The 20,618-nt window shown below is 35.5% G+C and overlaps 6 protein-coding genes across 9 annotated transcripts; 3 read left to right on the top strand and 3 right to left on the bottom strand.

Annotated features, from left to right (window-relative positions):
• Window positions 1-165: 165 nt before the first annotated feature.
• LOC104764873 (protein yippee-like At3g11230) lies at window positions 166-2,126 on the bottom strand. Of its 2 annotated transcripts, XM_010488468.3 has the most exons (6): window positions 1,899-2,015; window positions 1,664-1,793; window positions 943-986; window positions 699-807; window positions 523-578; window positions 166-437 (listed from the first exon to the last, which is right to left on the bottom strand). In XM_010488468.3, the coding sequence occupies exons 2-6, from the start codon at window positions 1,757-1,759 to the stop codon at window positions 353-355; spliced, it is 390 nt and encodes a 129-aa protein (XP_010486770.1). In that variant the 5' UTR covers window positions 1,760-1,793; window positions 1,899-2,015; the 3' UTR covers window positions 166-352. The 2 variants fall into 2 exon arrangements, with proteins under 2 accessions (XP_010486770.1, XP_087358836.1); XM_087502710.1 differs by having other exon boundaries at window positions 1,664-2,126.
• Window positions 2,068-4,842, top strand: LOC104764872 (elongator complex protein 4). 2 transcript variants are annotated; one of them, XM_010488463.3, is made up of 9 exons: window positions 2,068-2,341; window positions 2,650-2,835; window positions 2,942-3,171; window positions 3,276-3,339; window positions 3,435-3,582; window positions 3,913-3,991; window positions 4,137-4,296; window positions 4,373-4,464; window positions 4,557-4,842. In XM_010488463.3, the coding sequence occupies exons 2-9, from the start codon at window positions 2,697-2,699 to the stop codon at window positions 4,722-4,724; spliced, it is 1,080 nt and encodes a 359-aa protein (XP_010486765.1). In that variant the 5' UTR covers window positions 2,068-2,341; window positions 2,650-2,696; the 3' UTR covers window positions 4,725-4,842. The 2 variants fall into 2 exon arrangements, with proteins under 2 accessions (XP_010486765.1, XP_010486766.1); XM_010488464.3 differs by having other exon boundaries at window positions 2,068-2,468.
• A 337-nt stretch (window positions 4,843-5,179) lies between these two features.
• Window positions 5,180-7,650, top strand: LOC104764871 (GDSL esterase/lipase CPRD49). The gene is made up of 6 exons (XM_010488462.3): window positions 5,180-5,816; window positions 6,163-6,240; window positions 6,588-6,728; window positions 6,862-6,938; window positions 7,056-7,205; window positions 7,303-7,650. The coding sequence occupies exons 1-6, from the start codon at window positions 5,706-5,708 to the stop codon at window positions 7,514-7,516; spliced, it is 771 nt and encodes a 256-aa protein (XP_010486764.2). The 5' UTR covers window positions 5,180-5,705; the 3' UTR covers window positions 7,517-7,650.
• A 393-nt stretch (window positions 7,651-8,043) lies between these two features.
• On the top strand, window positions 8,044-10,585 carry LOC109124579 (PHD finger protein ALFIN-LIKE 2). Its single transcript, XM_010488461.3, has 5 exons — window positions 8,044-8,490; window positions 8,581-8,613; window positions 8,704-8,926; window positions 9,862-9,985; window positions 10,072-10,585. Exons 1-5 carry the CDS (start codon window positions 8,391-8,393, stop codon window positions 10,330-10,332), a joined length of 741 nt encoding a protein of 246 aa, XP_010486763.1. The 5' UTR covers window positions 8,044-8,390; the 3' UTR covers window positions 10,333-10,585.
• A 1,535-nt stretch (window positions 10,586-12,120) lies between these two features.
• On the bottom strand, window positions 12,121-15,461 carry LOC104764869 (jasmonate-induced oxygenase 1-like). 2 transcript variants are annotated; one of them, XM_087502707.1, is made up of 5 exons: window positions 14,864-15,461; window positions 14,426-14,673; window positions 13,544-13,874; window positions 12,490-12,771; window positions 12,121-12,385 (listed from the first exon to the last, which is right to left on the bottom strand). In XM_087502707.1, the coding sequence occupies exons 1-4, from the start codon at window positions 15,173-15,175 to the stop codon at window positions 12,523-12,525; spliced, it is 1,140 nt and encodes a 379-aa protein (XP_087358833.1). In that variant the 5' UTR covers window positions 15,176-15,461; the 3' UTR covers window positions 12,121-12,385; window positions 12,490-12,522. The 2 variants fall into 2 exon arrangements, with proteins under 2 accessions (XP_087358833.1, XP_087358834.1); XM_087502708.1 differs by having other exon boundaries at window positions 12,501-12,771; window positions 14,864-15,407.
• A 2,194-nt stretch (window positions 15,462-17,655) lies between these two features.
• LOC104764868 (sn-2 acyl-lipid omega-3 desaturase (ferredoxin), chloroplastic) lies at window positions 17,656-20,401 on the bottom strand. The gene is made up of 8 exons (XM_010488460.2): window positions 19,634-20,401; window positions 19,237-19,326; window positions 19,093-19,159; window positions 18,917-19,009; window positions 18,649-18,834; window positions 18,473-18,553; window positions 18,233-18,370; window positions 17,656-18,135 (listed from the first exon to the last, which is right to left on the bottom strand). The coding sequence occupies exons 1-8, from the start codon at window positions 20,131-20,133 to the stop codon at window positions 17,944-17,946; spliced, it is 1,347 nt and encodes a 448-aa protein (XP_010486762.2). The 5' UTR covers window positions 20,134-20,401; the 3' UTR covers window positions 17,656-17,943.
• Between the last annotated feature and the right edge of the window lie 217 nt (window positions 20,402-20,618).

Genomic DNA, 20,618 nt, shown 5'->3' with positions numbered 1-20,618 from the left:
TCGAATTAAAGTAAAGCAAACAGCAAACGTTTGCAGGTGTTCTTATGATAAAACCGAAATGAGTTTGGTTTGAGTTGGTAAGTTCTAAATCGTAAAGTGCACCCCTGTTCAAGCTATGCACTTCATGAAGTAAAGAAGTATGGAAACAAACTAAACTTAGGCATATAAGATAATGAGAGATCCTTTAACTATGTGTCCAAAAGTAGTTGCAGGCTTGCAGCAACCAAAACAGTTGATCTCTGAAGCTGTCCTAATGTAAGATGGATGGTTTACAAAATGAGAACATTGAAAAAAGAATGAAGAAAGATGAAAGAGTATGAGAGAATGTACAAATCAGATAAGAATTAGGAGATCAAGCATCATCAGTATCGCTTTCTCCGGCTTCAACTTCTTGAGCCACCCAATAATTGTTCCCATCTGGACCCCAAACCTTGTACCTGTCAAGAATATGAACAAATGCATCATCTCAAGAATCTCTCTCAAAGAAAAACATCAGCAAATTAAGATTAGTCGGGTATTAACCTTTCGAGAACAGATTTCCCTTCCTTGTACTTTTGATTCTTCTCAAAAGCAAATTCCTGAATAATTATCGATAAGATTAGATTAAGCAAGCAAGAGCTAAATGCACAAAACCAACAAAAATAGAAGAAGAAGAAGAAGAAGAAGAAGAAGAAGAAGAAGAAGAAGACACATCTTACATATCTCCATCCAACATAAGAACCGCATTTGACACAGTAAATATCGACCACGGTGTGCAATCCCGTCATCATCATCCTATCTTCCTCCTTCCCAGCATACACATTCACTCTGTTCACACAAATCCAAAACTGGTGAAATTGCATATGCTCTTCCTAATCCATCAACACCTTGTGTGAAATTGCATATGCTCTTCATATTTGGCTTCCCAAAAAAACCAAATCAAACTTGAAGAAGAAAACTTACACCTTACTGAAGAGGTAAGCTTTCCCATGCCGGGATTGAAATGACTAAAAAGTAAAAACAGTCAAACAAGATGGTGTCAGTATCTTGCATATGCCAACACAATACTAAGACATTGTGAACCCAACCAGAAGCAGAATAATAACTATGAGACATTGTGACGCCATGCAAAACCCAACTAAGATCAAAGACTCCAACTAATTTCATCACTGGAAGAGGAGAGAGTCTGACAATGTCTTCAACCATTAGGACTAAGTGATTGCATTTAGCATCAAAACCACAATCAAATCCAAGATATATATATATAACACAGCTTAGGCACAGGATAGTCTCAAGATCACGGACCATAGAAAGAGGAGAAAGAATCTAACAACGTTTGAAGCATACATTGATCTAATTGCCTACATCAGATAGCTTTAGAAACTAAAACAACCAAGATGCAATAAAAAATGCAGGACAGTCTCCAAACAAAGTATCCCCAATTCACGTTCCTTTCTTATCTGAATCAATGATAAATGTACTCATGATCGAGAGATATGATCATCAAGATTCCAGATATTATCAAAAGGCACATGATCTTTCTCAATCAAAACACAATCATAGTGATAAGAAACACCCAAATAATGATCTGATCATCAGAAGAAACGAAATCGCAATAATAACCCAGATTAAGATTTTAGCAGCAAAAAAAAAAGTAAAAACCAGAAATCAATCAGATTCAAACCTTAGAGACGACATCATCGTAGAGAGCAAGATTGGTCTTGCAGTGCTTACAACTGTAAGACTTACCTTCCAAATTCACCAAGAACAATCTACCCATCTCTCTCTCTCTCTTAACAAACTATTCCCAGAATCTATAAAAGCAAAAACAAAATCAAATCGCAAAAGAAAAGAGTATGTGTGTGTGTGATAAAAAAAGTTAGGATTTTTTTCTCCCGATTTTGGGTGAAAGGAAGAACCTTTAAAATAGAGAAATATATCAAAACTCAAAAGTGTTCTTTGACGACGATATTAAAATCAAGAAAAATAAAAAAACACACACACACACTTTTTTGTTGTAGTAACGTGGACCTGACAAAGTCATGGATGGCCTTGGTATATACGGAACTCATTTTTTTTATGCGACTTACGATGATAAATCTCTATTGTATCTTTTTCATATTACTACACTAAAGATTGATTTTGGTATATGTGTTGTTTAGTGGTTTGCTTCTTATCGTTTGGTTTGAGTCTAAACCCTCTGAGACATAAAGAGTCTTCCATAGAACCGAAGACCCACCCCAGCCGCGTCACTCTGCGTCGTGAAATTGAACTACGGCGAAACTTAAAAGAAGGGTTTTTTTTTGGCGTTTCCTTCTGCTTCTTCCAAGTCAAATCTCATCTCTCACTCAGTTGGTCGTCGGTACGTTAAAGAGCTTCTAAAACTATGCGAAAAGATTCTGACTTCTGAAACCATCTTCATAATAAACCTGTAGCAGCAAAAGACTAAACCTTTGATTTTTCTCTTTGGGTTACTTAGAAGATAGCTGGTAATATTTGATTTATATTCTCTAGGTTTCCGATCAATATACCATCTCTCGTTATGTGTTCTTGTTCTTTAGCTATTTTGTTATTCTTACGATTGTAGTTTCCGCTTCGTAGTGAATTCATTGTGATTTGTGAATATAGAGGAATTTAGTAAATCATTTTTTTTGGTTTGGAATGTCTTAGATTTTTGAACCTGGAGTGAGTTGCTTGTGTGATTGATTCATTCGGCTATGGCTGCACCCAACGTTCGTAGTAGTGGCAGCAGCTTCTCTCGCAACATATCAGTTGTGTCATCACCTCAGATACCTGGTCTCAAATGCGGTCCTAATGGCACAACCTTTATTTCTTCCGGAATTCGTGATCTTGACAGTGAGATTTCTCCTTTTTTTTTGTATTTACTCTTATCAAGTTTACATGAGGATGTGAGAATTTTGGTTTCTGTGCTAAAAAGGATGAATCTTTTATGTGTTTCCAGGGATACTAGGTGGTGGTTATCCTTTGGGGAGCTTAGTAATGGTGATGGAAGATCCTGAAGCACCGCATCATATGGATCTTTTAAGAACTTTCATGTCTCAGGGTCTTGTTAACAACCAACCACTTCTTTATGCTAGTCCTTCTAAAGATCCGAGAGGGTTTCTTGGTACTTTGCCGCATCCTGCATCATCCAAAGAGGATAATAAGCCCACTGTGCCCGACCCTGATCAGGTGATTCTTTCTTGTCCCTACCTTCTTTCTGTTTGCTTTTTTCCTGGTAGACATGAGAATTTTAGTTACAAATTGGGTAGTGTGCACTGTTGTTAATTTTGTAGGGAGAGAGCTTGAGGATTGCTTGGCAGTATCGGAAGTATTTGGAAAACCAGAAGAGTTCTATTGGTAATTTAGTTAGTGCGGTTATATATTGATTGAGCTATTAGTAAGTTAATATCATTCTTTGGAAACATAATCCTCTTTGTTTAATTCTGGATCAGATGATTACTCCAATGACTTTGATATGAGAAAGCCCTTGGAGAGGCAATATCTTAGCGGACGGCCAATAGATTGTGTCAGTCTGTTAGACTCTTCGGATCTTTCCGTTGCTCAGGACCACTGTGCTACGTTTTTATCAAAATTTCCAAGGTTGTGTGGAATACCTTTCTTATTGAATGCTTAATTACTTCTCTTCTCTCTAGTTTTGAATCCATTAATTTGTTGGCCCACTTCCATATCTATGTAGCAAAATGTGCCCGAGCTCTATTTTTTTACATCTCTCATATAATTTCAAATGTGCTACATTCATGGGAGGGACTTAGATTTTTAAATGCTCCCAATTTACAGATGATACAATGTCTTTATATTGTTTTTGTTCGTCACTTTAGTCAGATATTGTTCAAATTCCACTCTTATCTTTATGGCTTTGTTAAGAAGCTTGTCCTTTTTTCTTAAGAACACGCGTGATGATTTCCACAGAAACAGTAGTAACATGGCATCCATCGGCCGCATTGCAATCCAGTCATTCTGCTCTCCCCTGTGTGAGTATTCTGAAAAGGTAATTAGGAGAAACTTTTATCCTATATTAAGTCATTTCTTACCAAAAATCTCTTGACTCTATGATTTCTGAAACCTGAAGCTTGTACCAGGATCTTGTTGTTCTGTATTATTATTTTTTTGACATTTTGTTTCCATCAACACAGGAAACAGACATGCTTTCGTTTATAAGATTACTGAAAAGTATGTTGATGGTTTCGAATGCGGTAGCCATTGTCACTTTCCCGCCTTCCCTGCTCTCCCCTTCTTCCTCAAAAAGACTGCAGCACATGGCGGATACCTTACTCTCTATCAAAGCGATCCCAGGTTTGTTTCTCTGATCTTCTTATCCATTAGTAGATTATCGTACTTGTTTCTGACGAAGTATCTTTGCCTTTCCCAGATGGTGACAAGGAATTGGAGAAACTCCTCACTGGTTACAAGGACATAAATGGATTCCTTAACATACACAAGGTTGCTCGTATCAATACACAGGTAATTTTACAATTGTATTTTTCAATGTAAAGATGTTATTACATACACAAGGTTGCACGAATTATCATTTGATGAGAATGGCATGTAAACAGGTGCCTGTAATTCTGGAGGCAAAAACCTTTTCAATGAGCTTGAAGAAGAGAAGATTCTTGGCTCTAGAGTGTCTGAATCAAGCCCCTGTAGACGGGTCCAGTGGAACATCGTACGGCACAACCGGGAGCTGCTCAGGATCATCCAAATCCGGAGCACTCGATTTTTGAGTTGCTGAGTTAGTCTTTCTTTACTTCTTCTTTAGGCTTTTGTATGAGTTCTCCATTGAGTTCTCTGATTTCACTGATGAACTAAGGAATTACATTAGAGCGTTCGGTCTTTAAAACAGTTTTGACCTTGTCTTTAATAGAAATCAAAGTGTTCTGTTGAAAAAAAAGAAGATAGAAATCAACGTGTTTTTCTAGAATGAAATGAACGTGGTCTTCTTCTATGCCAAGCCAAACTGTGACCAATAATAAATGCTAATTACTAAACGGTCAATTAGTATGCTCACGTTCTGGTTGTTTATATAAATAACCAAAACATCTAAAGAAATGAAGTTGGGGCCATTGAATGATGTGTTCAAAAATATGGTTGAGCTATATTTGGTGATCCTTTAATTTGGTGTTCCTTCACTTCCCAACTAACGACCATATCATTTGAATTATTGTTCATAAATCTCTCTACCCAATCTCTTTATATATACTGTACTACCTTATTCGTTTATTGACTTTCTCCTTTCCAAAGATTCTTTCTACATGAGAAAGAAAGAAAAAGGTTTTTTTTTTGTCAAACGTTTTTTTCATGATTTGTATTTGGTGCTTTTCAAGAGAAAAATATTAGAGAAAAAGAGAAAAAAAAAAAAGAATAGAAAAACTTTGTAAGAGAGAAACAAATCCTTAAAAAAGGAAATAAACAGTAATGCACGTGAGAAAGGTTTTTTCAAGTTTTCGTTTTGTTTGTTTTTATTGTTTTATAATTTTATTTTTCTGTTATATTCGAAAATAAATAACAAGAAGAAAAAAAAAACGAGTCGTTCTTGCATTTAATCTCGCACCACACCAACAAAAAGAGTGAGAGAAAGAGAGAAGATCGCTCAGGTTTGTTCATCTTCACCGGCCGATCTCATTTGCGGCGGAAAAAGACACTCTGATAAGAGAGACGTGATTTTGTGTGGTGTGTTTCGAGCAAGAAAGGTTAGAAGGCAAAAAATGGTTGGACAGTCGCGGCCTCAGATCGTTTTGTTTGGATCATCCATTGTTCAGATGAGTTTCGGTCATGGTGGTTGGGGTGCTATTCTCTCCGAGGTCTATGCTCGCAAGGTATCTCTTCCATTTCATCCATTACTCTCTCTCTCTCTCTCTGGATCGCTTTCTTCTAATTACTCTGTAATTACTACACGTTTGTTCTTAAAAATTTCGTTTTTTATAACGTAATTAACCACTAATAGAGAGCCTAATACTATTTTTCTCCATTTGGATGAAAGCAAGAAGCTTTGCCTTGTTTGATATTTTCCAGAAAGAAAAAAAGAAGAACAAAATTTGCATTTAGTGCACAAAGCTAAAGGCGCTGAGAGATAAATATGGAGGAATTTAATGTGGTTGGTGCTCTCGTTGAATAGACATGTGAGTGACTTGACTATTGTATTTCTATGAATGACGTGTATAGGCCGACATCATTCTGCGAGGATATTATGGATGGAACTCAACTCGTGCTTTGGAAGTTGTGGACAAAGTGTTCCCCAAGGTAATGTTTCATTGTTTTTTTTGGTTCTTCTCTCTTGTCAAGTGTCCCTAGACCATTAGTTTCAATGTTCGTATTGGATGATTTGTACTAAGAAGACATTGTTTTTATAAAGTTCAGTTTACCATTATAAATGCTCAAAAGGATGGATTACACAAGTGTTTATTTTAATTGCGTAGTCTTGGTTAAGCATACAAGACCCTGCATCTGTTTCAAGAGAGATGTCTTTTGATTCTTGATATTGTTTGTTCATAAAATGTGTTAGAATGAGCTTTATGTTTGTTATATAATCAGTGTACAATGCTTCTGTTTTCGTTCCACATTAAAATGCCAACTTGTAATGGATGTAGGATGCTGCGGTACAACCTTCTCTGGTGGTTGTCTATTTTGGAGGAAACGACTCAATGGCGCCTCACCCTTCTGGTCTAGGACCTCATGTACCGCTTACTGAATACGTTGATAACATGAAGAAGATGGCTCTTCATCTTCAGGTTACTTCCTTTAGAATTGTTGGTTTATTATTATAAGTCTTTCTCCTATCTGTCCGTTAAAAAGCCTTTTGAAGTGGACTATGAAGAGATGGGACTAAAGGCTTATAACATCATCCTCTATGTTCTGTTTCAGAGCCTTTCAGACTCGACCCGTCTCATATTTCTTAGTTGCCCTCCAGTGGATGAGGCCAAAGTTCGTCAGAACCAAAGGTTTTTTTTCTAACTTCCCTGTTCTTTTCTACTATCACCATGTTTCTCCTTGGTTAGCCCTCCCGACTTAATAATAATGTTTCCGTGCTTCTTTTTTTCCTTTCTTTCTCTCACAAGCCCATACTTGAGTGAGGTGATCCGCACAAACGAGCTATGCAAGACATATTCAGATGCTTGTGTGGAGCTGTGCCAAGAGCTCGGCCTAGAAGTAGTTGATCTGTTCTCTACTCTTCAAAAAGCAGATGACTGGAAAAGTGTTTGCTTCACGTAAGTATCTCTGAGTTTCCCCTGCAATACAAAAAAATAAATAAGGCAATAACCAGAGAGCTTGCATATTATTGGCAACGGGTTGTATGTATTACAGAGATGGGATACATTTGTCAGCACAAGGAAGCAAACTAGTGGCGGGGGAGATACTGAGAGTGATAAAAGAAGCGGAATGGAAACCGTCGCTTCACTGGAAATCGATGCCAACGGAATTCGCAGAGGACTCTCCTTATGATCTTGTTTCAGCTGATGGCAAACAGACTGTAAACTCTTCAGAATGGACTTATTTCTGGGAAGAACAATGGGACTAAAACATTTCAACACACAACAAACAACAACAACAACAACAACAACAACAAGACCTTATCCTTTATATAAATTTTACTGTCTTAAATGTACTAAGCTTTGTTTTTACATTGTTTACAAGTGTCTCTCTGCTATAATCTTATTCCCCTCTAAAAAAAAAAAACGTTACCATTTTAAAGTATTTATTATCCATCCGTACAGGAATCAAATCTTGAATCAAGATTGGATCTTACTTTTCTTTGTATACGTTTACGTTAAGACTTAAGACATCAACAGATGTCTTCAAACTCATACTCATGGTAACACTCCCGACAAGGGTTTTAGTGTTTTTTTTTGGTTGTCGTCCAAGGGTTTTAGTGTTTAAGGTACAAAAATCACAGAGTGATCAACAACAACAACATAAAGTACATATATGTATAGAAAATATTTAAAAATAAAAGAAATTTGCGATTTATTAATTTGGGCCTAAAACCTAAAACAGAAATCGAACATAAAGGCCCAAATAAAAAAAGCCTTTACCTTAAAAAGCGACGGGCGCATCTTCTTTCTATTACCAAACCTTTCCGCTGACGCAACCAAACTCCCAAAAAAAAAAAAAAAAAAAATTTATTTTTCTCTCTCTCTCTCTCTCTCTCTCTCTCTCTCTCTCTCTCTCTCTTGTTTCTTCTTCTTCTTCCGTCTGCTTCTCTCCTCCATCTTCTTCCAACTCTCTCTCTATCTATCTCATTCTCTCTCTCTCTCTTCATGCCCGAACGCATCGGGTCTCAAAATCCATTGATGCAGACCCTGATCTTTCTCTACTAGCACTGATCTATACATCTTATTTTTTTTTTTCTAATATACAAATCTTCGGGGATTACTCTTTAAATCTGTACAGCTATGGCCGCCGCAGCCGTTTCGTCTAACCCTCGCACCGTTGAAGAGATCTTCAAAGATTATACCGCTCGCCGTACCGCTCTTCTTCGTGCTCTCACTAAAGGTCTTCTCAATTTCCCAGATTTCTTCGTTAAGAATGCCTTTTGATTATTCTACCTTAACTTGTTCGCTTTGTTTTTTTTTTGTCTTCCAGATGTTGATGATTTTTACTCTCAGTGCGATCCGGGTATGAAAGATTTCGACTTTGAGATAACCCTTTTTGTGAGATTTGATTATAATATTTGTTTGTGTGTTTTTGTGTGTTTGGTATGTATAGAAAAGGAGAATTTGTGTTTGTATGGACACCCAAATGAGTCATGGGAAGTGAATCTACCAGCAGAGGAAGTGCCTCCGGAGCTACCTGAGCCTGCGCTTGGTATCAATTTCGCTAGAGATGGTATGCAGAGGAAAGATTGGCTTTCTCTTGTTGCTGTTCACAGTGATTGTTGGTTGCTCTCTGTTTCTTTCTACTTTGGTGCTCGCCTTAATCGTAATGAGAGGTAACTTTCTCCTTTTTCTTTTTCTTATTCAGCATTCTCTTTGTTTTTGAGCTTTCTTCAGTCAATTCTTTCACTTTTTTACTTGATTTCTCAATGGGTTTTGTTTTCTTCTTATGTGAAACCACCTACTTGTTTTCCTGTTAGCTCTTCTAATGTGAAGTAAAGATTGAAACTTTGTGATAATTATGGAGTGTGCTTGGAATGAGTTTGTCTTTGAATGTGGTTTTTTTCCCCTTTGATGTTTGCCATCTTCTGCTATGTTTTGGACTGGCTCAGACTCATATCTATGGACTTCTTGTTTGTTGCATGACTTTCATCTATCCTAAACTTTTCTCTGCATTTTCAGAACGGGTATTCTGTGGAAGCATGTGCCTAATTTCACCATTTCATTGTTACATCCCAATAACTTTGCTGAAAAAGGAGGTTTTGTGAAAGACAAAAAAAAGTTCCCTTTGACTAGTTCTAATGAGATCATATCACTGTCAATATGTCATACATTCTATGGAACAGTCTTATTTGGTTATTATCTTTTCCGCTGTACGTGAAGAGAAAAGCTGTTTTTTTTTTGCTTGCATTTAGATAGGTGTATCAATCATAGGTCCAAGAAACTTGGCTTTGTTTGATCTATGTGGTTGTTTCATTATACATTAACAAGTCTCTAAACTGATGGCTTCTCTACCATTTTAGTTCTCTTATACTAGTAATAAGCATTTGGTAGATGCATTCCCAAGGATAGAGAATCTGTAACCCTATATAGCTACTAACATATAATGGTAGATAAACATTACAATCGTTTGTTATACCGATATGAAGATTCTGGATCTCTTTTTTTTTTTTTTCGTTTCTGCTTGCTAATAGAGTTCCTAGCTTCTCTCAGCTACCTTTCCCCAATGTGTTGTCAACTCATTGAGTTATGATATTCGTTTGATTTGCAGGAAGCGGCTATTCAGTCTGATTAATGATCTCCCAACTCTCTTCGACGTAGTGACTGGTAGGAAACCCATCAAAGACAACAAGCCAAGCTCAGATTCTGGAAGCAAATCCAGAAACGGCACTAAGGTACATACAAAAAAGAGCTTCCATTCTTTTTCTTTGTTCTGTAGATTTTCTGGTTTCTCTACTTGAAACAAAAAATGGGTTTGCAGAGATCAATAGACGGGCAGACAAAGAGCTCAACACCGAAACTAATGGAAGAAAGCTACGAGGAAGAGGAAGAAGAAGACGAGCATGGAGACACTCTCTGTGGAAGCTGTGGAGGTAATTACACAACTGATGAGTTCTGGATTTGCTGTGATGTTTGTGAACGCTGGTACCACGGGAAATGCGTTAAGATAACACCAGCTAAAGCAGAGAGCATCAAGCAGTATAAATGCCCGCCTTGCTGTGCTAAGAAAGGAAGACAGTGATGGTGATGAATTGATGATGATGACCTTCTCAGAGAGACTCTGGTTCTTCTTCTTATGTTTTAATCGATATGTTTAATCAACTTTTTCTTTTTTTCTTTAACCTTTTTTTTTTTTTTTTTTTTAAATTTTAAAGCATACAAAACTCTCTCTTTATATCTCCAAGAAAGGGATTTGAAGAAGTTGAGAGAGAGAGTAGCAGCTGTTTGAGTAATATTATTATTATTCATATTAAAAAAAAAACTGAGTTGTTCCATCAAATGTGTCATGGGATTTGTATAATGTAGTCACAAATCTTTAAGCCTTGAACTGTATTTTACACTTAATCTATGTTTTTAATCTTCTGTTAGGTTTCTTTTTATCTATCTTAAAAAGTTTGTTTTCCAAGAAAATTATCATCCAAAATTATGTGAAAGGTTTCTCAATTTTCCCCAATGTGTAAAGGGGCAACAGGTTTTGCAAGTTCTAAAGGGCACGTTAATGAAATCGCAGCCTTATAAATGATGAGTTTTATAGACTTGTTATTAAATATCTATATGTATATAATAACGCACTAAAAAAACGAAAAAAACTAGTGATGTGTTCTTGTCATCATGATTGTAGAGATGTTTTATGGTGACTTTATATAGTCTTTTTTTTGGTCAATTTGAATTTTATTAAAACTTAAAACTTGGTTCAACAACCAAGATAAGATTATAAACGCCCAAATGAGGAAAACTTATGGTGGCGGACAACTAGAAGTCTCCAGAAACAAACGCCAGAGAAAAAAAAGAAATTCTCTGGAAACTAAGCCCTAACAATAGGAGATAAAGTAAACTGGACAAGAAATACAAACATATAATATTGAAACCAAATCGAAATAGGACAACTCCTTATCCTATAAGCAGAAATAACTAGGCAAACACCTTAATAGTGATAGAACAAAAAAACAGAGAATCCTTTTCTTCTGAAACATCTGTGCATGTGATTTATCACGGATGCCCTCCGTAGATAACAACTACCTTCTCCTATCACATTGAGAGCCAATCTTTCCAGAACCAAGGACATCATAACCCGGCAAGCAAAAAGCACTCATAGAAGTTCATAGAGACTCACACACACTCCCAGATGAGACGACGACGACTGATGCATCTCCTTACGTCTACCTAGAATCCTTCCAAAAAACAATCATATCTAAACAGATCATGAACGCATGGACAAGAAGCAAGACAAAACTTCACTAAGTTAACACACCATAAACACCAAGAATAAGAAATCTCTGAAAGTTTTGAAGACTATCAACTAATCAATAAACACGAAATTTCTGCTAAGAAAGGAACCGAGCCTAAAGGTGACTTTATATAGTCTATAGTTACATATTAATGTTTTAAGTCTATCATTTATATTAGTTAGTAATAAAAAAATTCAAATCATCTCTAGAAAAAGCCAGCATGATGAGGGGCTCACACTACAAAAAATTTATATTTGGGTGTTGAAAGTGTTATATAAGTCCGTCCAATCTTCTTCGTAACCCACTAGTTAACACAAGCTCACAAGTCCCCAACTATATATTGTAAAGAACTTAAAGCGGATCTAACGAGATTCTCTATAATAAGGTCAACACGAATTATCCTTTTATATACATTACTTAACCAAATATGTGTACCATACGAAGTTATTTAAATACTAGATATTATATTGGTTACGTTCACATGTCCTATGCAATTCTTTTCTTCTTATAGAAAAACAAATTGTCTGATAATATATATATATATATATATCGATTAGTTGCTCAATCAATACAGAGAAGACTAGTACCGATAAGCTCCATTATTAATGTTACTAATCATAGAGAAAGGGATAAGTATTGATTAGCATGCTTCAACATTAATCACATATACCGATTAATTATACTAAGAACACGACATCTTTAGAAAGTTTACATAAAGCGATGGAAACCAAAAATAAAACACATATGATAATGTTTTTGGTATTTAATTAATTCACTTCGATCTCGATATATATGTTTGCCGATCTTTGAAATTGGTACTTCTTTGATCTTCCACAGCTTGATATCCTTCAGTAAACGTATAGCACAGAAAAAAAAAAGATCAACACGCGAGTATATAGATGCAAAAGTTGCAAAGTTATTGAGTTGCATATATAAGAAAGGGAACTGACAGTTATCGGACATTTTTGTGAAGTTCATATCATTTAACGAGGGGAGATATGAGACTCAACGAGGGATTTTCCACGTGGACCTTGCGTTCGAATAAAGAGTCTATACTGATCAAAGGTCATGGGAGGATACAAAGGAGGCATCGTAGATGTGACAAGTTGTTGCATTGGTTGGATCGGAATGTCACTCTTAGGGTTGTAGAAGAATGCTAGTGAAACCCTTTCTTTTTCCGAATTCACTGCCACTCGATGTTCCACGCTCTTGTATTTCGAATTGCTAAGTATCTGCCCATTTTTGCAAGAAAAATTGTTTGTATCAAATATATGAACCGTATATAAAAATTGCTTCTATTGCATGACTAACATTTTGATTCATCAAACATTATTAAATCCCTTTGATTAATGTCCATCTTTCTGTAAATAATGCTCAATTTGTGCATGCGCTTTTTAAAAACAAAAACAAATTATTTTGGGATATTTTTCTTTACAAATAAGTTACTTTGTTTTTGGGTGCAATTTGTCTTTTGCAACATTATTTTTGTCTATGACGGTACTCTAAAATTCATAACCACAAATAGATATTTCTCCAGTTATGTATTTAAAATATACTCTTATGTAAAATTAAAACACTTGATGCTAATGAAAATGACATAAATCATTACAACTAACTTTTTAGAAAAAAAAAATAGTATATTTAAAATCTGTTGACCTGAAGTTGGAACGGTTAGTCACATATATATTGCCATTTTTAGTCATCTCTAAAAAGTGGGACCTCTATCAAGAAGTTCAGTACCAACAATATCATGACAATAGTTAGTGTAATACTTTTTTTTGTCAACATTTTACTGAGTATATTTCATTACCACCAACATTGTATTTAATTATTTTCTGAGTGGTGAAATATATGTGTATAAATATATATATATATATATATATATATATATATTGATATTTATATGTGTGTGCGTGTTTAATTAATAAAAAAATGGATGTATAGCACGTTAGAAGTTGAAAGGAAAAGATTAAAGCACAAAACGTTTATTATTTAAAATGTTACCTGAACTTGATCACCGAGATTAACAATGAATGCGTGGCGGAGAGGATTGACAGTGATCCATGTGTCACCGTGACGGACCTGAAGGCCGACGACTTGATCGTCCGGCAAGAGGATGGTAATGCCGCCGGGGTCGGAATGAGGAGAGAGGCCGAGGGCAAGCTCCGGTTGGGGGCATTTTGGATAATAGTTAACCCTCATACATGCACCAACGTCTTCTCCACCAAATGCTTCTTGGAGTTGGTCTTCTTTTAGCCCCAAGTTTGACGATAAGATCGCCATGAGTCTCCCGCCTAGGTTCACTAGTTCCTTCCCATACTCATCGATGACTTCTCTATATGCATTTTAAGAAGAAGAAGAAAAAGCATGATAACATTGAATAGGCTTATTTATATTAATATTTCTGAGTAGGATAAAATAATTTCATATTAAAAATTTAGATTAATATATATATAGCAACAAGGCTAATTTTCAATAAAAGTAAATAAAAAATTCAACTCTTGCTTAGACATTACGTAAATTTAATTAACATATTCACATTTAGAATATTATTAGAACTGTTTATAAAAATAGAAAATATGGTAGTATATACTATGTAATCAACATGATCGCCAATCAACCTAACAACTCATGAATCATTTTATTTTATATTGATTTATGTCTAAATTATTTTTCAAAGACCGGAATCTCATAATTTGTGGTTTCTTTTACTATTACAGACAAAAATAAAGAACACTTTATAGTAGTTTCTGACTACAGTCTAAAACTTACCCATAAATGATCGTATTACAATTACAGTAGCTATCAATTCTCAAGTTCTCAAAACTCATGGAAATAATCAAACAAATAAATAAATAAATAAGATTGAGAGGCTTAATTAATTACCTAATGTTAGAAGGTAAAGAAGGCCATTTGTTGGAATCCTTCAAGGGAAGAGGAAGAAAGTGGAGATAGTAATAATCATTCCAATCAAGGATGGCTCCTTTTTCCACACCCAGTCTGCTTCCGTATCCTTCATAGGTCCTTGGGGAGTTTGAGTAAACTTCTTTGGCTTCGACGGGCAAATTGAAGAAGCTTCTCCAAGTTTCTCTAGCTGCGTCCATCAGCTCCGGCTTCACCCCATGGTTGATCACCTGAAAATATTGAACTCGGCCATGGTTAACGTATATGCATGTTTATATAATTTCTTTTTTTACAAAATCAAACTGAGCCAAAACAAGATTTTTTAAAAATTGTTATAAGCTGGCAAGTATTTCTAATACTAGCTAGTAGGAAAAAAAAAGATTAGAACCGAACCGTAAGAGAGTCCAGTGCCATTCTTACCTGAAAGAATCCCCATTCACGGCATGCCTCCGATATCCTCTTCTTGTCGTCTTCGTTTCCGGAGAAGAGGCTGTCTAGGTCTATGACCGGGATATTTAAGGCGGCAGCTTCCGGCTGGTGGTTGATGATGGTGGTTTGAGAGCGTTGAGATGGCGGCTTGATGTAACGGTCAGGTAGGGTGGTGAGGTTGCTCTCGGCTAGGGATTGGACTCGGACGATGAGTTCTGGCCACTTTTCACCGAGGCCATTCTTGTTTTTGACTTCTTCTTCTTGGTCGCTGAAGCCGTTCTTGCTCTCGTCTTGGTTGTTCATGTTGTCTGTTCTGGCTTATTAATCTTGCTCTTTTTCTTCTACTTGTTCATGAGAAGTTGTTAAAGTGGTGTTATATATATATAGATGGCGCACGTGGTTTATTAGAGACAGTGAAGGAGAGAGAAGAATGGAAGAAGATTTGAATTAGCAAAAATCAAACTCGGACCGACATTTTTTATTGTCAACTATTGGGTACAACAAACTGACTCATTAGCCAAATCACTATATTTGTAAGAATTAGGAAACATAATTTGATCTTTGGTATGATGGTACCAAGACCGATCCTAAAAAAATAGAGGCCTAAAGCAATTTTATATGTAGTGTTTTCTAAATTTATGAACTATAAATATAGAAAGTTAAAACAAAAGAAAAATTAAGAATCATGCCTATTTGAGTGTTTGAACCCACTAACTTGGATGCATTTAGAGGCTACATAACCATCTTGCTAAGAGAAATTATTTGGAAATAAATCTAAAAAATTAAAATATAAGGTGTAGCCTAAATCACATGCTTTAGCTGTCTTATGGACGGGTCGGCACTGGATGGTACCTTCTACAATTAAAATTATCACTGGCCACTAGTACCTTGTAAAATTAAACTTATCACTTGGCCACTGTACTAATATTAATGTTGGAAATTGGAATCGGTAATCGTAACCGATGCTGAAATCAGTAATCGTAATGGATGAGGGAATCGAATAGAGTCCATACAATTGAGACTGTGTGTGTTTGTTATATATTTTATGAAAGACGTGTGTAAAATGATTTTTGTATACGTGGTAAAAAAGATTGAAAATGATGTGGGGAGGGATTCCAACTAATAAGACGTAGATTTTTTTTTTTTTTTTTTTACACATTTGATGGTAAATCCAAATCGCAAACTAACATTTTCCTATGCAAAGTTTTAGCTTGCTGACAAATAATTTTAGAGCATAAAAGAAACATGTGGTAATGTTTTTTGTTTGGTTGTTGTTTGTCAGTTTGTGGATACCATTAAAAAGAATCTGCTATACTCTAACAATACAATAGTAGAAGTTGACGTTGTACTCAACCTTAAAATATATAATGACTTAAAGATATATACTAAAAGAATATGGCTTCAACGTTTTCAATAGATGATTATTTTTGTGGCATGCAGTAGCAAAGTAGGCGCCCGCAGAATATTTAGTGAAAACTCTGAATTTGGCCGCACGCTTGTTGTGTATATTCAACATACCAATCAAAAAAAATTCGTTGATTATTTTGCTAACCCATATCTAGTTCAAGATTACTTTGTTGGATTATTTAAGCAGAGAGGCATGTAATCTTACCGAAAGAGAGTATTTTCTAAATGTAACATGGGCAAACTTGTATAAGGAATGGTCCGTTGACCATCTAAGCAGAAGGCCGGCCGACTTCCTAGTAATGGATTCATGGTTCATTGAACATGGAAGGCACATGTACATTACTAACCAACTACTTATTGTGTAACAAATGTACTCATCCCATTTCTCTAATTAACTAATGAAACAAATTTAGGGAGGTTAGGAAGAATAATTATGATTGTGTTTAGAATAATATTTACTGTGAAAAAAACAAATTATGTTCTTTACACAAACTATAATTTATGTATGGAAACACTGAAAATTCTGTATTTAGCTTACACGAAAGACAAATATACTTAAAAAGTTGTTTAGTTACCATGTTACTACACCATTCGTATTCGATTTACACAAAATAGTATTTAATTTTTATATGTAAGGTACTTTAAAATTATGCTTGCTCTTTATTGTAGGATGCAATTCATATTAAAAAAAATAACCTACAGAATTGGCAAAAAAAAATAGTTTTCTAAAACATGCTAACACAAGTTACACAACAAAAATGCATATCGAATTTTACATTTAAACAAACAGAATAAATTACTTTTGATATTCAAGGAAAATGACTTTCTACTAACAAAAATAGGATTCCATGAAATATAGTACTATTATCAAGCATGTTGCGTTACATCAAATTTACGTTATTGTATTGTTATGCGATTTGCATTCATAATACACATTTTTCATGCCCATTCTCTTTTTTTTTTTTTTGCCAATTCACTACTCCACTTGATTATTATTGTAGTGTCATCTTCTTACTTTATGTTTTCTTTTTGTCATTTTTTTTCTCGTAAGGTAGTGTAGTTAACTACTAGACTACATGACCAAATAGCCAATTACTCTCTCTGTTCCATTATAAGTATTATTTGGCACTTTGCCCACAAATTAAGAAAACATATTAAAGTATCTCTTATACTTTTAAAATTTAAATTGACTTTTGATTTTTTTTTAATGAATAAGAGGTTAAAATAGGAAATTTATGGTTAATTTTACATTGAACATCTAAAATAACACTTATTTTGAAACAAAAAAAATAAGGCTAAAATGACATTTTTGTGAAACAGAGGAAGTATAAGAAAGAACTAATCAAACTGTTTGCACAAAAAAAAAAAAAAAGAACTAATCAAACTAACGTTTATAAAGAATATAAAACTGAAAATGTTTGGTTTAATCATCCAATTACAAAATATTTATAAACCTTCGTAAGGATGAATCTAAGATGGTGCAACACATATTATATAGCTTCAGATATTGAAAACACATCTTTTTTGTTTCCATCTGATTGTATTCAGAGTTTACTAACTGTCTCTGGTTTGTGGACAATAAATTGATAGTAAACAAAAAAAATTCAGCTGGTCAGAAATAGAAGAACGTCACAGCTTCTCCCTCTATCTCTGCCTGCTTCATTTCAATCTGCTCCCACTTTGATCTCTCCATACATATTTGGATCTGCTTTATAGTATACAACTTCTCCTTCGTCGCTCACGTAATGATCTTCTTTAATACTTTTTGCTAGAATTCCAAGTAAGTGTAATGGTAAAGGTCCAGACTTATCAGGTTCCCTGTAATACTTCCCTAACACTGGTTTAACTGCTTCCGTCTGCAAGAAATCAAAAGTTTGTAAGCATTTGTTTCGCATGTAAACCAAATTTACCAAAACACAAACAGTCATTTAGTTTTTTGTTTCAGTTACTTACTGCTTCTACAAGATGATAATGTGGGATCTGTGGGAAAAGATGATGTATAACATGCGTTCCAATGTCATGATGGATGTTATTGATCACTCCATAGTCACGATCCAATGTTGTAAGTCCTCCTCTTAGGTAACTCCATTCCTGTTTTGGGAGAATCATGAGATTTACCAAGCATTGGCTTTAACCTTAAAAGAGAGAGCATTATAGCCAAAGAACAGTGAAAGAAGGGACTATGCGTTTTACCTTGCCACGGTACCAAGGGAGCTTATCTTCATGACCATGGTGATGCAGGTACGTCACAAAGTCCAACCACATTACATTTATCTGTATTTGATACGAGAACAATCTTCAGGTAAGGCAGATGAAATAATACACAAATTGCTTAATCTGAAACAGGGGAGTAAACAGCAGCGCATTACCCAATAAGGAATCCCATAAAGTTTGAGCATTTGAACTGGACCAACTACGAAGTTGAGGCAGATAAGCAGAGCAGCCATTGCAGTCCAACAAGCTGTAGAAGTGAGGACATCCGTTTTCTCTTTAGGGAGGAACAAGTCGCTTTCAGGATGGTAATGAGAACCTTTTTTCCCCGGACTTCGAGCCCACTGAATCAGATGAAGAAACATTAGCATGTTTACTTGATGTCTCAGCTTATGTTACCATAACAAAATAAACGAGTTTTTTTACCAAGTAGAAAGGATATGCAAGCATCACAAGAGGCAGTGTAAATCTAAAGAATCTAGTCGGTTTGTCCAAACTCTGGTAGATTTTCTCAGACATCTGCAATTACGGAAACAGTAAGAAAACATCAAACACCAAAAGGATCGAAACAAGATAACCAAATAAGCCTGTGTTAGACTTACAGGATGCCAAGATTCGTCGTTCTCAACATGTCCATGGTTCTGGTGGTGAGTTCTGTGGCTAATTCTCCTGCAGAACCAAGCAAAGTCATATGAGATTCTGCAACTGGTTTTATTGAGTTAGAATGAATTGAAAGCAAAACTCACCAGCCATGGTAAGGTACCAGAATAGAGGAATGAAGAAGATGTCCCACCACATTGTTCAACCTCGGATCATTTGAGAAGCTACCATGTCCGCTGCAATATGATCAACAGAAGTTTAATAACTCTGTTGACAATTCAAAAGGAGACTACACAGAGTTGCAAAACCTTTAACCAGTTGCCAATTGGGTTGGTCTACAAACCAACATGATAATGATAATGACAGATTGTAATTAACCTCAGAAACCAACAATGTCTAGATAGGGGATAAAGATGTAAACCAAGATTTTTGTTCAATTGGTTCCACATCAAAGTAAGAATCATCCAAAGTTGACCAAATCAATAGTAAACAAGATGAGAAAACAACAAAAAGGTAGGGTTTTTAATTAGTGCATGTGTTTACCAGTCATGGCCAAGAACAAAGAGAGCCCAAAACATGGTGCCTTGAGCGAGCCAATAGAGAGGCCAAACAATCCAATTGTTGAGGTAAGCAGCTCCAGCAGCCAATGCAAAGACGATAGCGACATCTCTCAAAACATAACTCATAGACTTCCATGGATTCTTAACCCAACAATGCTTAGGTATAGCTGCTCTGATATCGGCTAAATTGAACGGAGGAGGAGCACCTGGGTCAAACCTCTGCTTTTCTTCTTCTTCTTCCTCTAATGGAGACTCATCAACTATTGGTGTTGTCGTCGTCAATGGTACACTCACATTCAAAGACCAATTCCTCCCCCCGAACCCATCTCGTGAACAAGCGAGAGGAGACGATGTTTTGTAAGAAGTAAAAGGTCTGAATTTGAAGATGGGTTTGTTGTTGTTAGAGATGAAATTGGATCTGGGTGTTGTGTAGATTCTGGGGAGAGGTCTTATACCACATTCTGATAAGACCAAGTTCGCCATTAGAGCTCTCTCTCTCTCTCTCTCTCTCTCTAAAGGCTCTCTCTTTTTTTTTTGGGTTTCTCTGTTTAAACGAGTGGTAGTTATAGGGGGGGGGGGGGGGGGGGGGGGGGGGGGGAACGAGACGAGAGATAGATAATGTTGTGAGAGATTTTGATTATTTATATAATGAATCGTCCAACTCCACCACTTGTGTTGCAGCTGCTTCTACGTCGCTTATCGTCTCCCCAATTTCTATCTCTATCTCTGGCTCACACGCTTAAGTTATAGTATCTGCAACTAGAAAAGTAAAATCCACTGTTAGTAAAGTGACAAATCCTATAATATTTAATTATAGATTTTAAAAAGTTTATTAAAATTTACAATTATTAAATTAATAATTTAAAATTTTACTTAAAAATTTATTGTTATTCAAAACAATTTTATGGATTTAAATTTTAATAATTTTTTTTAGTTTAGATCGAGAAGATTTGTTTAGTTAAAAATAT

Source organism: Camelina sativa, chromosome 19, assembly GCF_030686135.1.
Source record: "Camelina sativa cultivar CO46 ecotype springtype chromosome 19, ASM3068613v1".
In the NCBI taxonomy this organism is placed as follows: domain Eukaryota; kingdom Viridiplantae; phylum Streptophyta; class Magnoliopsida; order Brassicales; family Brassicaceae; genus Camelina; species Camelina sativa.
This window is presented reverse-complemented; position numbering and strand designations above follow the sequence as displayed.

Excerpts from the sequence above, each read along its gene's own strand:
- LOC104764873 (XM_087502710.1), bottom strand. The coding sequence starts at position 1,759 with ATGGGTAGATTGTTCTTGGTGAATTTGGAAGGTAAGTCTTACAGTTGT. Across the intron at positions 987-1,663 it reads ACGATGATGTCGTCTCTAAG|TCATTTCAATCCCGGCATGG; the intron begins GTTTGAATCTGA and ends TTTACTTTTTAG. Across the intron at positions 579-698 it reads CTTATGTTGGATGGAGATAT|GAATTTGCTTTTGAGAAGAA; the intron begins GTAAGATGTGTC and ends ATAATTATTCAG.
- LOC104764872 (XM_010488463.3), top strand. The coding sequence starts at position 2,697 with ATGGCTGCACCCAACGTTCGTAGTAGTGGCAGCAGCTTCTCTCGCAAC. Across the intron at positions 2,836-2,941 it reads CGGAATTCGTGATCTTGACA|GGATACTAGGTGGTGGTTAT; the intron begins GTGAGATTTCTC and ends ATGTGTTTCCAG. Across the intron at positions 3,340-3,434 it reads AAACCAGAAGAGTTCTATTG|ATGATTACTCCAATGACTTT; the intron begins GTAATTTAGTTA and ends ATTCTGGATCAG.
- LOC104764871 (XM_010488462.3), top strand. The coding sequence starts at position 5,706 with ATGGTTGGACAGTCGCGGCCTCAGATCGTTTTGTTTGGATCATCCATT. Across the intron at positions 5,817-6,162 it reads CCGAGGTCTATGCTCGCAAG|GCCGACATCATTCTGCGAGG; the intron begins GTATCTCTTCCA and ends TGACGTGTATAG. Across the intron at positions 6,939-7,055 it reads AAAGTTCGTCAGAACCAAAG|CCCATACTTGAGTGAGGTGA; the intron begins GTTTTTTTTCTA and ends TTCTCTCACAAG.
- LOC109124579 (XM_010488461.3), top strand. The coding sequence starts at position 8,391 with ATGGCCGCCGCAGCCGTTTCGTCTAACCCTCGCACCGTTGAAGAGATC. Across the intron at positions 8,491-8,580 it reads TCTTCGTGCTCTCACTAAAG|ATGTTGATGATTTTTACTCT; the intron begins GTCTTCTCAATT and ends TTTGTCTTCCAG. Across the intron at positions 9,986-10,071 it reads AATCCAGAAACGGCACTAAG|AGATCAATAGACGGGCAGAC; the intron begins GTACATACAAAA and ends ATGGGTTTGCAG.
- LOC104764869 (XM_087502707.1), bottom strand. The coding sequence starts at position 15,175 with ATGAACAACCAAGACGAGAGCAAGAACGGCTTCAGCGACCAAGAAGAA. Across the intron at positions 14,674-14,863 it reads GTGAATGGGGATTCTTTCAG|GTGATCAACCATGGGGTGAA; the intron begins GTAAGAATGGCA and ends CAATATTTTCAG. Across the intron at positions 12,772-13,543 it reads ATCTCGGTGATCAAGTTCAG|ATACTTAGCAATTCGAAATA; the intron begins GTAACATTTTAA and ends AAAAATGGGCAG.
- LOC104764868 (XM_010488460.2), bottom strand. The coding sequence starts at position 20,133 with ATGGCGAACTTGGTCTTATCAGAATGTGGTATAAGACCTCTCCCCAGA. Across the intron at positions 19,160-19,236 it reads CTGGTACCTTACCATGGCTG|GAGAATTAGCCACAGAACTC; the intron begins GTGAGTTTTGCT and ends TTGGTTCTGCAG. Across the intron at positions 18,835-18,916 it reads TTGCATATCCTTTCTACTTG|TGGGCTCGAAGTCCGGGGAA; the intron begins GTAAAAAAACTC and ends CATCTGATTCAG.